Raw genomic sequence first — 14,221 nt, 5'->3', positions numbered from 1 at the left:
GTGGTGCACTTTGGGAGGCAGAGGCAGAAGGCAAGAGGATCTCTGCAAGTTCAAGGTCAGCCTGGTTTATGGAGCAAGTTCCAGGCTAGTTAGGACTACATAGTGAAGGGCTGAAGAGATAGCTCAGTGGTTAAGAGCTAAGTCTGGGCTGGAGAGATGGCTCAGCAGGTAAGAGCACTGACTGCTCTTCCAAAGGTCCTGAGTTCAAATCCTAGCAATCATATGGTGGCTCACAACCACCCATAATGAGACTTGACACCCTCTTCTGGTGTGTCTGAAGACAGCTACAGTGTACTTATTTATAATAAATAAATCTTTGGGCCTGAATGAGTGGCCAACAGGAGCAAATGGGTCAACTGGAGTGAGCAAGGCTGACCAGAGTGAGCAGAGGTCCTAAATTCAATTCCCGACAACCACATGAAGGCTCATAACCATCTATTTGTACAGCTACAGTGTACTCACATACATTAAATAAATAAATAAATCTTAAAAAAAAAAAAAAAAAAAGCATAAGTCTGTTCTTCCAAAGGTCCTGAGTTCAAGCCACAGCAACCAATTGGTGGCTCACTACCATCTGTAATGCGATCTGGAGCCCTCTTCTGGGATGCAGGTGTACATGCAGATAGAGCACTTACACACAGAATTGGGGGGGGGGGGTTTGAGGAAGGGTTTCTCTGTGTAGCCCTGGCTGTCCTGTAACTCACTTTGTAGACCAAGCTGGCCTCGAACTCAGAAATCCGCCTGCCTCTGCCTCCCGAGGGCTGGGATCAAAGGCGTGCACCACCATGCCCGACCTCACAGAATTTTTAAAAAAAAAAGACTACATAGTGATTCCTTGCAAAGGAATGAAAGCAAAGGAAAAGGTGGGCTCGAGGTGGTGTTTCTGAGACATAAGAGGAGACAGGCTAGGGCAAACTCCAGCTACTCAGCTCCTGCCCCCTCACAGGGCACAGGGTGTTTACCATGTGAGGCTCTGAAGCACACAGGGCTGGATGAACTGGGGTTTGACCTCCACTCACCCGGATCAACAGAGTCACCCACACACTGTGCCTAGCTCCAGGTCTGTAAAATTCCCACAGTGTGATGTGATACATGCTTGAATTGCCGGTGTTTGAAAGGCTGAGGTAGGAAGGTCACCATAAGCTCAGGGCCAGCTTGGGCCATCCAGTGAGGTCAAAGCTAGCCTAGGCTACAGAATGAGTTTGGGGGTCAGTGTGTTTGATGTAGTAAGTCTGCGTTACATGGTGACACCCTGGCACAAAATTTAAACAAACAAACAAACAAAAAACAGTCTCACAAAGGGAATAGACTGCCCTTTAAAAACACTCAAGTCTGTTTTGTCATCTTTAAAACAGGATTTTAACATCACAAAGTTCTCAAGGCAGTTAAATGAGTCAGGATTGGCAAAGTGCTCACACAAGTACATAGTGAACAGAGACTGGGGAGGCAGGACGGCGGGAGGGGCTGACACTGCTCTACCCTGGGGTGGGAGGACAGGTGCTCTGAGCCTAGCGAGGTACTGAGCTGAGGCCATGTCCCTGCAGAGAACTGGGGTTTTTTTAAGTATGTGACCTTCAGCAAAAGGTTGTGCTAAGGGGGAAGCTAATGTGTGTGTATGTGTGTGTGTGTGTGTGTGTACTTGCCCAGGAGTGTGCATGTAGAGGCCAGAGGAGAACTATCTTGGAATGTCTACCTCAACCATTTTTCAACATTATTTTTATTTGGAGACAATATACCCCTGGCTAGCCTGAGCCAGCTCTGCAGACCAGGCTAGACATCAGCTCACAGAGATCTGCCTGCCTTGGCCTCCCTAGCGCTGAGATTAAAGGTGTGCATCACCAAATCCGGCATCCACCTTGCTTTTACAGACTCAACTTGGACCTTCTCACCGTCATTTGGACTGAATCTGATGGCCTAGCCCCCGATCTATAAAAATCTCACTTCCAAAATGAAAGCCAGGTGACGTGATGTGATTACGCTTGCATTCAGCCCCACCAGCAATGAGATTAGAGACACGCGACACCATAGCGCTTTGTGGTCTTAGAGCAACCGCTTCACCAGCTGACTTATCCCAAGTCTAACCTTTGTTTTGTTTTTTGTTTGACTTAATTAGTTAGTTAGTTAGTTAGTTGGTTGGCTATTCAAGACAGGGTTTCTCTGAGTAGCCCTGGCTGTCCTGGAACTCACTCTGTAGTCTCAAACTCAAGAAACCTGCCATCTGCCTGGCTCTGCCTCTGAAGTTCCGGGATTTAAAGTCAGGTGCCACCACTGCCCTGAAAGGCCTGTTCACACCTTGGGTTTCAGTGGTCATTTTCCCTAAAGCCCAGAAAGCCTTAAGGCAGAGAAGTAAACAGACGCCTGTTACCGGTTATGCAGGTATTTGACAGGGGCCAAGGCAACCCCTGAGAGGACACAGCGCCAAAGCTCTGCTGCTTAGGCCAGGGTCTAAAACTGCATGGAGCCCACCCAGGACAGCCACGGCAATCCAGCATTAGTGGACAACAGGCTTGCATCTGAAAACAGCCTGTCCCAGAAAAGTGATGGACAGTGTCAAACCATCAGAATAAAGCCAGGCCTGGGAGCGACTTCAGAGCCTGATGCAAGAGACCTTCAAGTTCAAGTCCTGCTGTGGATTTCTGCAAAAACCACAGAGTGCAGTTTCCCTTCCAGACCAGGGTCTGGAATATGTATAGTGTGTGTGTGTGTGTGTGTGTGTGTGTGTGTGTGTGTGTGTGTATACACCCAAATGTCAGGTCTGAGGACAATCTATAGGACCTGGTTCTTTCCTGCTGTGTAGGTTCTAAGGATTAAGCTTGGATCCTTGGACTGGAAGCGAGCATCTTTATACACTGAGCCATCTAACCAGGCCTTGTGTTTTTGGTTTTGGTTTTGGTTTTGGTTTTCCAGACAGGTGACACACAGTAGGTGCTCAATATATGGACACTTCCTAAAGCCCAGATCCTTCAGACTGTTTGAGCCTGGTCAGGTCACCCTCCAAAAGGCAGACTTATAGGGAGCTCAGTGTCCAGGTGTCACACTTTGCTTCTATGCTCACTAAAGGGATGAGAAGGCACGGACAATCCAACCTTGACTTTAAAGGCCCAGTTCGCACCACAGGAAAGCCTCTGGCTTCAGCAGGACCGTCATGGCCATGGGCTCTCCCACACTGACTGGCACCTTGCTGCCCTCAGAATCCTGGCAATCACTAGCTATCACCTTACTCCAAGGTGTTGTACAGAGAGGGCCTTGGCTCCGGTGCCCAAGCACGGGCTCCAATCCCAGGCACTGCAGGGGTCTGGCAGGGTGGCTGGAAGCCTGCCTTGGGCTTCTTGGTGGGCATGGACCCTACAGACCCCACTCATGCTCGCTCGCTGACCTCTGCCCCTGACCGCTGGACACATGCTGGCCTTCTTGGAGTTCCAGATTTCACAACATGGTGTTTGGGGGGGGGTTCACCCCTCAACAACACCTCCTGAAAGCTGAGGTGACAATTGTAACTCAGCAGGGGACTCTCACGGTCAGCTCCATCCAGTCCCTTCTTTCACAGAGGATGCTTCCACTTAGAAGCATCTGGGGTCAGAGTTCATTTCTCTGTGGCTCTCCCCTGGGGGAAGCACGCTCACAGACTATTATGTCCCACACATCCAGTTCTGGATGAGAAGGAGCTGCCCGGGTCCCTCTAGCCCTGTCACCTTAGAGAGACCTTGCCAACTTGTACTGAACTGGTCCTCTCAGAGGGAATGTGAAGTGGACCTGTGTCACCCGGATAACTGGCACCTGTGGAGGTGTGTTTGTACCACTGAGGACTTAGCCTCCCCCTCCACCTCTGGGTGTGAGAGAAAAATTAAAAATAATAGCTGCCGATTATCGAGCTTCCTGCATCTCAAACAAGTGACAGATGTAATTGTCCCTAACCACCCTGACATCAGGACACAATCACCATCCCCACCTTAGGGTAGGTGACCTGCTAAGATGCCAAGCTGGTAGGTGTCAGAGTGGAGATTCACATCCAGGACCCAAAAGCCCAAAGCCAAGCTGAGTCTTGTAAGCTGGGGGTGACTCCAGAATTCTACAGAGGCCCACAGTTCACAGCTGTGCCTGAGGCTCCCTCCAAAACCAGCAGAAACCTTTCCACTTCCTGACAACCTGTCATCCACTGACCCAGCTCAGCAAACCCTCCACATACCAGCATGGTGCCTAATGCCATGCTAGGTTCAGAGGGCAGGTCGCAGAAGACCACACAGCCAGCTGCGCATGGTGCCACACACCTTTAACACCAGCACTCAGTGGGTAGAGACAGGCACATATAGTGCTGTGAGTTCAAGGCCAGTCTGGCCCCTATAGCATAACACTCCACTCCAGCCAGATACTTGGTGAAAAAGGGCCATGGTGTTCCTACCCTCTAATGGGTGACTACAGAGGAGGGAGTGAGGGAGGAAGGGTGGGATGCGATAAAACTGAGGGCTTCCTGGAAGAAGCAGTGACCAAGCCTATGGGAAGGCTGACTGCCTCTCTACTCCCTGTCATGCTCTGACTCAGAACCTGCATTCCAGACACACCTGCAGGGGAGCTCACAGCTGGGTCTCTGCTCCAACGATAAACACTACCAAAACACTTCCTTGTTACAAAAACACACAAACATGCACACACACCCCTACATGCCTGGAAAATCCCTCCCCACAGCCCATGCCCACCTCAGCCGCATGCACTGTCATCCCCAAGGCAAAGATGTGCTCTAGTCATCTGGGTTCCCATAAGGTGCCAGCATGCCTGGGTCTCTTCAGTGGCACTGATATTCCTCTGAATTCCTGTGAATTCATACACATGTGCACAAGCACACAAGCACACACACACACACACTCGTGTATATACAGAACACACGAGCACTATTCAAACACAAATTATTCACATTCACACAGGCACACACAAAGACATACATACACAGAGATAATTGTTTGGTCTCCCTGGCCCCTCCTGTCATTCACATCTACAGAACTCAACTAGATGGACAGCTTGCTTAAATGCTTGGCATCTCAGTGTAAGTAAAAGGCTAGAACGCTAGATCCATTCAATTTTTTTTTAATGCATGTCACAACAGTGGAGCGTGAAGGTGCCTTCCAACTGGGTGAACTCCAAAGCCCACACAGGCTAGTCCATCTCAAGAGGCACCCAACATGGGGCGACTCATGCGTGTCCAGATTGATGTATTGAGGCAGTTCAAGGGCACACACACAGAGGTCACTGAAGTTGTCCAAGCAAGGAGGATCCACAGCTCAGCACTCTCCCAATTTCTCTGACTAGGACCCAAAACAAGAACAAAGTCTAGGCTGGGCAGTGGTGGCACACATCTTTAATCCCGGTACTGGGGAGGCAGAGGCAGGCGGATTTCTGAGTTCGAGGCCAGCCTGGTCTACAGAGTGAGTTACAAGACAGCCAGGGCTACACAGATAAACCCTTGTCTCAAAAAAAACAACAACAACAACAAAACCCCACAAATCCAAACAAACAAACAAATAAACACCAAAGACCAAAGTGTAAGATGGGACACACACTACCTACAGCCACCACAATTGTATGAAAGTTCCATGGCACATTTGTCCTCCTGGCCACACACGTATGTCCCCTTCATCTCTTTCTGAGCCATCTCTTGAGTTCACAAACCAGCCACAGAGTAGAAAAGCCAGGCCTCACTTACCCAGGGTATCTGAGCCGCTTTCCACAGTCTCGTTGACCTTCCTTGCAACTCTGGCCACGGCCTCCCCCATCTTCCTCAGCATGCAGACGTGGGTGTTCGGCTCCCAGCCTTCAGGCCGGTCTGCGACTCACAAAGGGGGGGTCTGTGCCTGGGAAAGACACAGGACCATGAAGCACCCACCTGCCAGGGTCCCGTGAACAATATTCTCCTCCCTAGGAATGCAGGCTGTCAAGAAGCTACAAGGACATCCCTAGGCCTTTCATCACCTCCCTCTGCTCCTCCTCTTCTTCGTCCTCCTGAGCCCAGGCTACACCCAGCTTAGCCTGTGCAGATGCTGCTCCGCTCTGTCACCCAGAGGGGGAGGGCAGCTGACTTTACCACTTTCCTGAGAGGATCAACCCGAGTGACCTCACCATATACATCTGACCTCACCATACACAGAACTTAAACCAGTGGCCAGGCAGACAGGAGGACTCAAATGGCCTGTGACTCAACAGGTGGAGCAAGGTGTTGGGAAGAAACTAGGTCCAGCTATCTACTGGGAAGACACCTGTCTATTCTGTGGCCTCCTAGCCAGGGCTCAATCAACACAACGAGGCCAGCCATCCTGCTGACCGCGCCCATTTACCAGCAGGAAACATGGTGTCAAGACAAATGGACCTTGGAGCCTGCGGGTGGGTGGTCTCTAGGAAGACCCTACCTGTATGTCGGATGAGAGGAAAGGTTAGTTGCCTCACCCTCAGCTTCCTTCGGAGTTTATCTGCAAGCAAAGAAGAGGGAGGGCTGGCTGGAAATGAGAAGATGTACTGGCTGGTCTTGTGTGTCAACTTGGCACATGTTAGAGTCTCAGCTGAGGAAAACCTCCATGAGATCCAGCTATAAGGCATTTTCTCAACTAGTGAGAAAGCCCAGCCCAGGCTGGGTAGTACCACCTCTGGGCTGGTGATCTCAGGTTCTTTAAGAAAGCAGGCTGAGTCGAAAAACCAAAAAGAAAGCAGGCTGAGGGGGCTGGAGAGATGGCTCAGCGGTTAAGAGCACTGCTCTTCCAAAGGTCCTGAGTTCAAATCCCAGCAACCACATGGTGGCTCACAACCATCTGTAATGCGATCTGACGCCCTCTTCTGGTGTGTCTGAAGACAGCTACACTGTACTCAGCTATAATAATAAATTAAAAAATCTTTAGGCCGGAGCGAGCAGGGCCAACTGGAGCGAGCAACCTTCATTCTCAGCAACCACATGATGGTTCACAATAGTACAGCTACAGTGTACCCATATACATAAAATAAGTAAATCTTTGAGGGAGAGGGAGAGGGAGAGGGAGAGGGAGAGGGAGAGGGAGAGGGAGAGGGAGAGGGAGAGGGAGAGAGTGCGCTAGCTGAGGAAGTCAGGGAAGCAATCCAGCAAGCAGCACCCTCCATGGTCTCTGCATCAGCTCCTGCCTCCAGGTTCCAGCCCTGCTTTAGTTCCTGCCCTGACTTCCTCCAATGATCTGGAAGTGTAAGCCAAATAAACCCTTTCCTCCCTAATTTGCTTTTTAGTCCTGGTGTTTTGTCCGCAACAGTAAAACCCTAAGACAGAAGGGGAACTGGATCACTGGGGAGAAGATGCTTAAAGAAGGGGTGGGGAGATGGCTCAGCACTTAGGAGCACTGGCTGCTCTTCTACAAGACCAGAGTCCAATTCCCAGTACCTGCATGGTAGCTCACAAGCATAAGCATACTCTTTTGGCTTCTGAAGGCACCAAGAGCCAGACATGCATGTGGTGCACAGATATATATACATGTAGGCAAAATACCATATACATTTTTTAAAAATGGGAAAATAGGCTGGGGATGTAGCTTAGCTGGTAAAATGCTTACCAAGCATTCTCAAAAGTCCTGGGTTCAATTCCTAGCACAGGATAAACCAGACATGGTGAGATGTGCCTGTTATCCCAGTATTAAGAAGTTTGAGATTAGAATTTCAAGGTCGGACTAGAGAGATGGCTCAGTGGTTAAGAGCACTGACTGCTCTTCCAGAGGTCCTGAGTTTAATTCCCAGCAACCACATGGTTGCTCATAACCATCTGTAATGGGATCTGATGCCCTCTTCTGGTGTGTCTGAAGACAGCTACAGTGTATTCACATAAAATAAATGAAGAAATCTTTTTTTTTTTTAATTTCAAGGTCATCCTTGGCAACAGAATAAATTCAAGGCCAGCTTGGGCTAACATGACAATCACTAAATAAATAGATAAATCAATAAGGAAATGAAAAAGACATAAAAGTAACCAAGACCCTGTTATTACAGGGAAAGAAACCAAGGCACAAACAAGGGCCACAATCCGGTCTGCATCGCTCCACACTTGGTGGTTCTAGTGTTTGCCTCCTAAACTCACCTAAATCTCCACTAGCAATACCACACTAAAGGAGGAACTCACAGGCAGCACCTGAGGCCCTCTTCTCTCCTCTGTCTCTCCTGGCCCTGTCCCTAGTCCTAAACTCAGGAGCCACTAAGGGAGTGTCAGCAAACTACCCTGATCAGAGTCAGGGACCAGAGGCAAAAGAGCAGGGACAGAAAGAAGAGGTGTGAGGACAGTGTTCAGAGCTGGCCAAACAGGGCAGGTAAGGTCAAGCCCAGGAGGCCAAAGGTGCTCAGCATGTGTGTGTCCCACTGGGAGGCTGACACCGAAAGCCCAGAACACACTGGCGATGGTTACCGACAGAAATCCAACTCTACCACCGAGAAGCTGGGTGGAGCCGGAGGAGGTCTCACCACACTGAGCCTAGTAGCATCTGACTGTACCACAGACATGAGCCTCATAAACCCTCACCAAAAGCCAGCCGAGAAGGTACAGGAATGTGTGTCACGTGCAGGTGTGACACCGGCGATGAATCTTGCACGGATAACCACAGGACTCTGAACAAACACCTCGTGAGAACTCATCCTTGAGAAATGAGTAAGGATCCCATCTCTCCACTCCCAGGACCTGTCCCCTGATCACTCCCTCTTTGCCTTGGCCGACCCACCTCGCCTTGGCAGTCCCTCCTCCCTCTGAGCTCCAAGGGTACTTAGTGACTAAGCACAAGTCACTTGGGTTGTTTGTGAGCTTCAAAATGTCTCTCCCTAGCTGGGCATGGTGGCACACAGCTAAACGCCAGGACTGGGGAGTTCAAGGCTGGCTTGCTCTGAACCACACAGTGAGTTTCAAGACAGCCAGAGCTACTACATAATATAGAGACCCTGTCTCAAAAACAAACAAAAGAGGGCTGGTGAGATGGCTCAGTGGGTAAGAGCACCCGACTGCTCTTCCGAAGGTCCAGAGTTCAAATCCCAGCAACCACATGGTGGCTCACAACCATCCGTAACGAGATCTGGCGCCCTCTTCTGGAGTGTCTGGAGACAGCTACAGTGTACTTACATATAATAAATAAATCTTAAAAAAAAAAAAAGAAAAGAAAAATCTTTCTAGCCTCCCCTCGCCCCTCCCCTCCCCCACTGGCTGTGGCGCATCCACCATGGATGCTTCTCTTCATGGTCAACACACACCATTTGGGTTTCAAATCTAATGCAAGTCCAAGTTTCAACATGTCTACAAGTCCAACTTGAATAGGATCCTAAATTCACATGCCTAAATAGTCTACAGAACATGGGTCAGTGATTTATGGGGGGTGGGGGGCATGGCAAATGGGACCCCACCACCTGAAATATGCACTCTCTTAGCTCAAATTCCTAGGCCTGAATTAGTGCTGTTGAAATTGGGCTGACTCATTTGTCTTTTTTAAATTTTATTTATTAGTATGTGTATGTGCATGTGTGCATGCGTAGGCATGTGCATGTGTGGGAGTGTGAATACAGGCACAGGCGTGTGTGTGTGTGTGTGTGTGTGTGTGCGTGTGTGTGTGTGTGTATGAGAGAGAGAGAGAGAGAGAGGAAGAAAGAGAGAGAAAGAATGCATACATATATGTGTGTGCACGTGCGCATTCATGAATACAGGCATAAGCATACTGTGAGGCACATTTGGAGGTAAGAGGACAACTTTGCAGGGGGTGTCGTCCTCTCTACTGTAGATTCTTGGATCAAACTCAGCTCATCACCAGCTTTTACCCAGAGAACCATCTCACTGGCCCCTCAGGGGATTTACCTTAACTCCTTCACAAACTGAGAAACTGCAGAACCAAGAAGGCAGAACAACCAGCTGGATGGAAACAGAGCTGCCCTCCACACACATAACCCCCGCCCAGACTCCCCAACTCTCGGATTCCTTAGCCAGGGGCTTTTTCTGCTATTCCATCTCCTTCTGCCTCTCCAGGGAAACAGGGCACTCAGTACAGGGACCAGAGAGGGTGGCAGGGCTCCAGAGCTCAGGGAGAACAAACTTGAGGCTGGAGTGGACTCCTGGCCCCACCAAAGGCCAAAGGGAAACTATCCAACTGTTTGGTGGCTCCTTCGGCCCCAAAGGCTGTACCTGTTCGGGATCTAACCAGTCAATTAACCTATGGGGACTTACTTAATATCTAATAGAAGCTAAGGCTGGGGAGAAAAGCACGAGCTGTTCTTGCTGGGGCTGGTGGCATAGGCCTGTCATCCTGAAGCAAGAGAATCGTAGTTCAAGACCTGTCCGAACTATAGAAATGACTTTAAGATCAACATAATGAGAGCTTTCTCATGGCCTTGCATTTATTTAATCCCAGCACTGGTGTGGGGTGGGAAGGATGAGATAGGACACAAGGCATTCTCTTTTTCTTTTGTATGTTTTAAAAAGAGGAACAGACAATTGTCCATGTCAAACAAGAGACCAGGCTGTGGGCTGCCCCCACATCTACATAAACGATCTGAGCCCATTCACAAGCTGCCCGCACGCACATCAGCACTCTTTGGACAATCAAGGCACTGGGCACCCCTCTGCAACCAGAACAATCCACAGATCCCAGGCCGGCCCCAGAGGTCTAGGTTCTAGGCTCCTAGAAGCAGGAATCCAGTCAATCCGCCACATAAGGATGGTGGTGGCAGAGAGTCAGGGAGAAACAGGAGCTATGGGCCCACATGGGCCCGAGCTGCTCCCGTAAAAGCAGTGCCACCTATCCCAGACTCTGGATAGGGGAGACTCAGAAATTTTCAAAGAAACTTGACACAGTGGCAAATACCTATAACCCCAGCACAAGGAAAACTGAAACAGGAGGACCCCAAGTTCCAGGTCAGCCTGAGCTACAGAACAAGACAACTCACCTGTGCCCTCCTGCCACCCACCAGTTTGTAACACAGCCCCAGGATATGTTTAAATTTGAAATCTTCTGGTCACCATCTATAAAAGCCATGCTGGACAATAAAGAGAGAGAGATCGGGTGTGGACTAGAATGATACTGCAACACAGCATTTTTAAATTGCATGTCTATTAAGCTGCACTCATAGCTCTCCTGGGACAAACCAGGCCCACAGGCTGGACATGCCCGATGATACAAGCTTCCCACTGGGAGACAAAATGAACCAGTTATAGGCCTGCACAGCCTGGGGGTGAGGCCTGTGGCATGACCCCAGAAGAAGGGCCCATAGGGTGCCAGCAACAGGTAGATAAAGACAAGCCACAGAGAAGGCCTGCGGTCTGTTCCAGACCTCTGGAGGCCTTCCTGAGGAGCCTAACTAATCCAAGCAGAATTCTGGAAAGTTCTCAATGTTGTGGGGCAGCCCCAGTTGTGAGATGGAAACATCACCTTCCTCAATGAAACTGTTAATAAAAATTAACTGAATAAATCACTTCTAAGAAAAGACTCTGCAAACCATTAAGGGCTTCCTACATTAAACCAGGACCAACCAATAGGTCATCAAACAAGGACAGACCGGAAGTTTGCATATAATAAATTGAAGGTGAGTGTGCTATTCTGCTTTGAGGAAGCTATGATTGTGAACACTGTATAATTTCTCTGGCAGATCTGAAACTGATCTCGCCTAAATTCCAAACTTGGGGCTGGGGTAGTTAAACCTTGGCCATGGCAATGACCCAGTCTTTAAGGGTCAGAACTCAACTTCATTATCTGCAGCCCTAAGATCTCTGCAAAGGAGCCACTGCGACACTCCGGCCGCACCAGCTGGTCCTATATTTAGTTACTGTTGTGGTCAACTGGGAACTTTAGAGCCTGGCAGCCTCTCTGCGGGGCAACCGGAGCCTCCGCAGCCATGCGCACGAGCTGCCCCACCGCTGGCTCCAGACAGACTTCGGGACCCTGCCGAAGCCAAGAGCTGATGTGGCGAGGTAAGGGGCACAATGCTAATCGCGCCCCAACAGTCCCAAAGGTCCACTCGAGACCAGAGCAGAGTTGACCCACTTTCTCACCCAGGGGAAAGAGCCCGCTGGGGCAATGAGCTGGACGCGTTGGCGCCTGGTTTCGCAGCTCAGCTTTAGAGTTGGGGAGCCCCGCGTGAGCATCCTTAGACTGTACCGACAGTACACAGTGACCAAGGACAGGATCCCTGGACCCCATTCTCACAGCCAGTGGCTGCTCGTCTCCAGCCTCGCGCTGGCCTGGCAGACAGGAACTGGGACAAATGGAGCAAGCAGAGGGGGACGCTGGTGATCGCAGAGGCCGGGGGCGTCCCACGCTGCCAGGGGCGGAGAGGCACACTCCCAAGTGACATGCGCAGCTGCCTCTCCCGGTGGGCAAGGGCGTCTCACTGGGGAGACGGAAGCCGGGCTGTCCGAGAGCTCTAACCACGAGCCTCCCACTACCGCAAGCGATAGTCCATGACCTCTGGGCACCGCCCGAGCCATGACTCGGTGCTACCAGGTGTGCTGGGGGAGGGGAAGGGACACGGCCAAGCCCAGTGCTTTCCCTTCTGCCCCTGCCACGCTCGGCCTCTGGCCACCGTTATTCAGCGCGGCGCGAAGCCTGTGGGCCGCTGGAGGCAGCACTTACGGCGACAATGCGTCCTAGAGCCCAGCGCCCAGCACTCACGCTCCCGCGGCGACCGACAGCACCCGGTGCAAGTTCTGAGCCCGAGGGGCGGAGCCAAAGGGGCATGGAGCTCAGCGCGCACGGCCGCTCAGCCAATAGTGACACCAAGATACGACCCAGGGCGGGGAGGGGCCAGCGCTCCGCCCGCGCACACCAATCAGCGCGCAACTCCTCCTGCGCGCTCGGGAACCAAGGGAGGAACCGCTTTGTGTGGAGTCGGCAAAGCCAGCGCGCTAGGGGCGGGCCCCTGCATCTTCTTGTATAGGATGCTTCTCCAGGCTGGATTTTGTTTTGTTTTTAATTCCGCGGATGAGCCCGGGTTCAGCAGATCGGGGAACTTTGAAAAACGCAAAGAAACGCTAATTGAAGCCGCACTGTAACTTCATCTCTCCAGAGCAGAATAAACATGGAACTAAAGTCTACCTGCTTCACGGGTCACTGTGAGAACTGATGAAGGGACTGTGGAGTCCAGCGCTGCTGCGACGCAAAAACACAACTCTCACCTCAAAGGGAATCAGAGATGGCTTATCCTAGAGCCAAATAGGAGCGGCCCTAGCCCGGGAACACAAATACAGGTTATTCCATGTCCCAATATGGTAACAGTTTGATAAAATTGTGAAATATTTTGTGCTTTTTTTTAAATTATTTTATGCGTGTTTGCCCGCGTGTGTATTTGTGCACCACCTATGTGTCTGGTGTCCTCAGAGGCCAAAAGAGAGGTCAAATCTCCTGGGATTGGAGTTGCAAACAGCTATGAACCATCCTGTACATGATTGGACGATCCTTGCAAAGGAACGGTCTAGCTGTCTCTCCAGCCTCTTAATGAAGAACAAAGAAAAACATAAAAACAAGGCACTTTTCAATTGTATTGGTGAGGATATCAGGTAAACAGGCTACAGCAAAGGAGAAAAAGATCTCAGCTATAGGCCCCAGATGCTAGTCTGAGAGCATTCTTAGCCCTTAGGTTGATTGGAAACTAGGGATCTGTTCTTGCACTCTAAATGACTTACTGGATAGTTACAAAGATGTTAAGCCAAGTAGAGGGCAGAGCTATCAGTAGTTGTTAAAGGACGTAAAGATGCCACAAAATAGTCTGGCTCTGGACCTGCAACATTTTAACCCAACCCTTTTGTATCACTAAAGTTCTAGTTAGTAAATCATACTAGCAAAAGATGCTGCTGTTCTTTTCAGTAATTTGTTTTCACGGCCGCCAGACTAGCCACCAGAACCACAGCTTCTAAAAGATAGCCACTTCACAGACCGCCTGTTGTGTAACAGTTTCCAAAAACACTGCATCCTGTAGGAAGCTCCTTAAGCAATAAGCCACTTAAAATAGCTTTGGGAACCTCCTTAAAGAAGAAGGTAAACAAACTCAAATTAGCTTCAGGAAGTCCCTGAAACTGACCAGGTTCACTAGGCCCCTCCCTACCAGACTAAGCAATAAACTACTCATAACCCAACACCTCCCATTAGGGATATAACGTCCTGACAAGGTTTCTCTGTATAGCCCTGGCTGTCCTGGCACTCACTTTGTAGACCAGGCTGGCCTCGAACTCAGAAATCCACCTGCCTCTGCCTCCCGAGTGCTGGGATTAAAG

The 14,221-nt window shown here is 50.2% G+C and overlaps 2 protein-coding genes across 3 annotated transcripts in view; one reads left to right on the top strand and one right to left on the bottom strand.

Moving 5' to 3' along the window:
* Lrrc20 (leucine rich repeat containing 20) overlaps positions 1–12,682 on the bottom strand; it is a 105,774-nt gene extending 93,092 nt beyond the window's left edge. Inside the window, exons 1-2 of one of the 2 annotated variants that reach the window (XM_021174314.2) lie at positions 12,585–12,682; positions 5,696–5,843 (exon numbers count right to left, since the gene is read on the bottom strand). In XM_021174314.2, the coding sequence (XP_021029973.1) occupies positions 5,696–5,777 (82 nt within the window). In that variant the 5' untranslated portion in view covers positions 5,778–5,843; positions 12,585–12,682. The remainder of the gene's footprint in view (positions 1–5,695; positions 5,844–12,584) is intronic. The other variant, XM_021174315.2, reaches the window with a different exon arrangement.
* Positions 11,553–13,792, top strand: LOC110303260. Its single transcript, XM_021174313.1, has one exon. The coding sequence runs from the start codon at positions 12,413–12,415 to the stop codon at positions 13,001–13,003; it is 591 nt and encodes a 196-aa protein (XP_021029972.1). The 5' UTR covers positions 11,553–12,412; the 3' UTR covers positions 13,004–13,792.
* The last annotated feature ends 429 nt before the right edge of the window (positions 13,793–14,221 follow it).

Source organism: Mus caroli, chromosome 10, assembly GCF_900094665.2.
Source record: "Mus caroli chromosome 10, CAROLI_EIJ_v1.1, whole genome shotgun sequence".
In the NCBI taxonomy this organism is placed as follows: Eukaryota; Metazoa; Chordata; class Mammalia; order Rodentia; family Muridae; genus Mus; species Mus caroli.
This window is presented reverse-complemented; position numbering and strand designations above follow the sequence as displayed.

Bases quoted from the DNA above. Each gene is read 5' to 3' on its own strand.
- LOC110303260 (XM_021174313.1), top strand. From the start codon at position 12,413: ATGACCTCTGGGCACCGCCCGAGCCATGACTCGGTGCTACCAGGTGTG.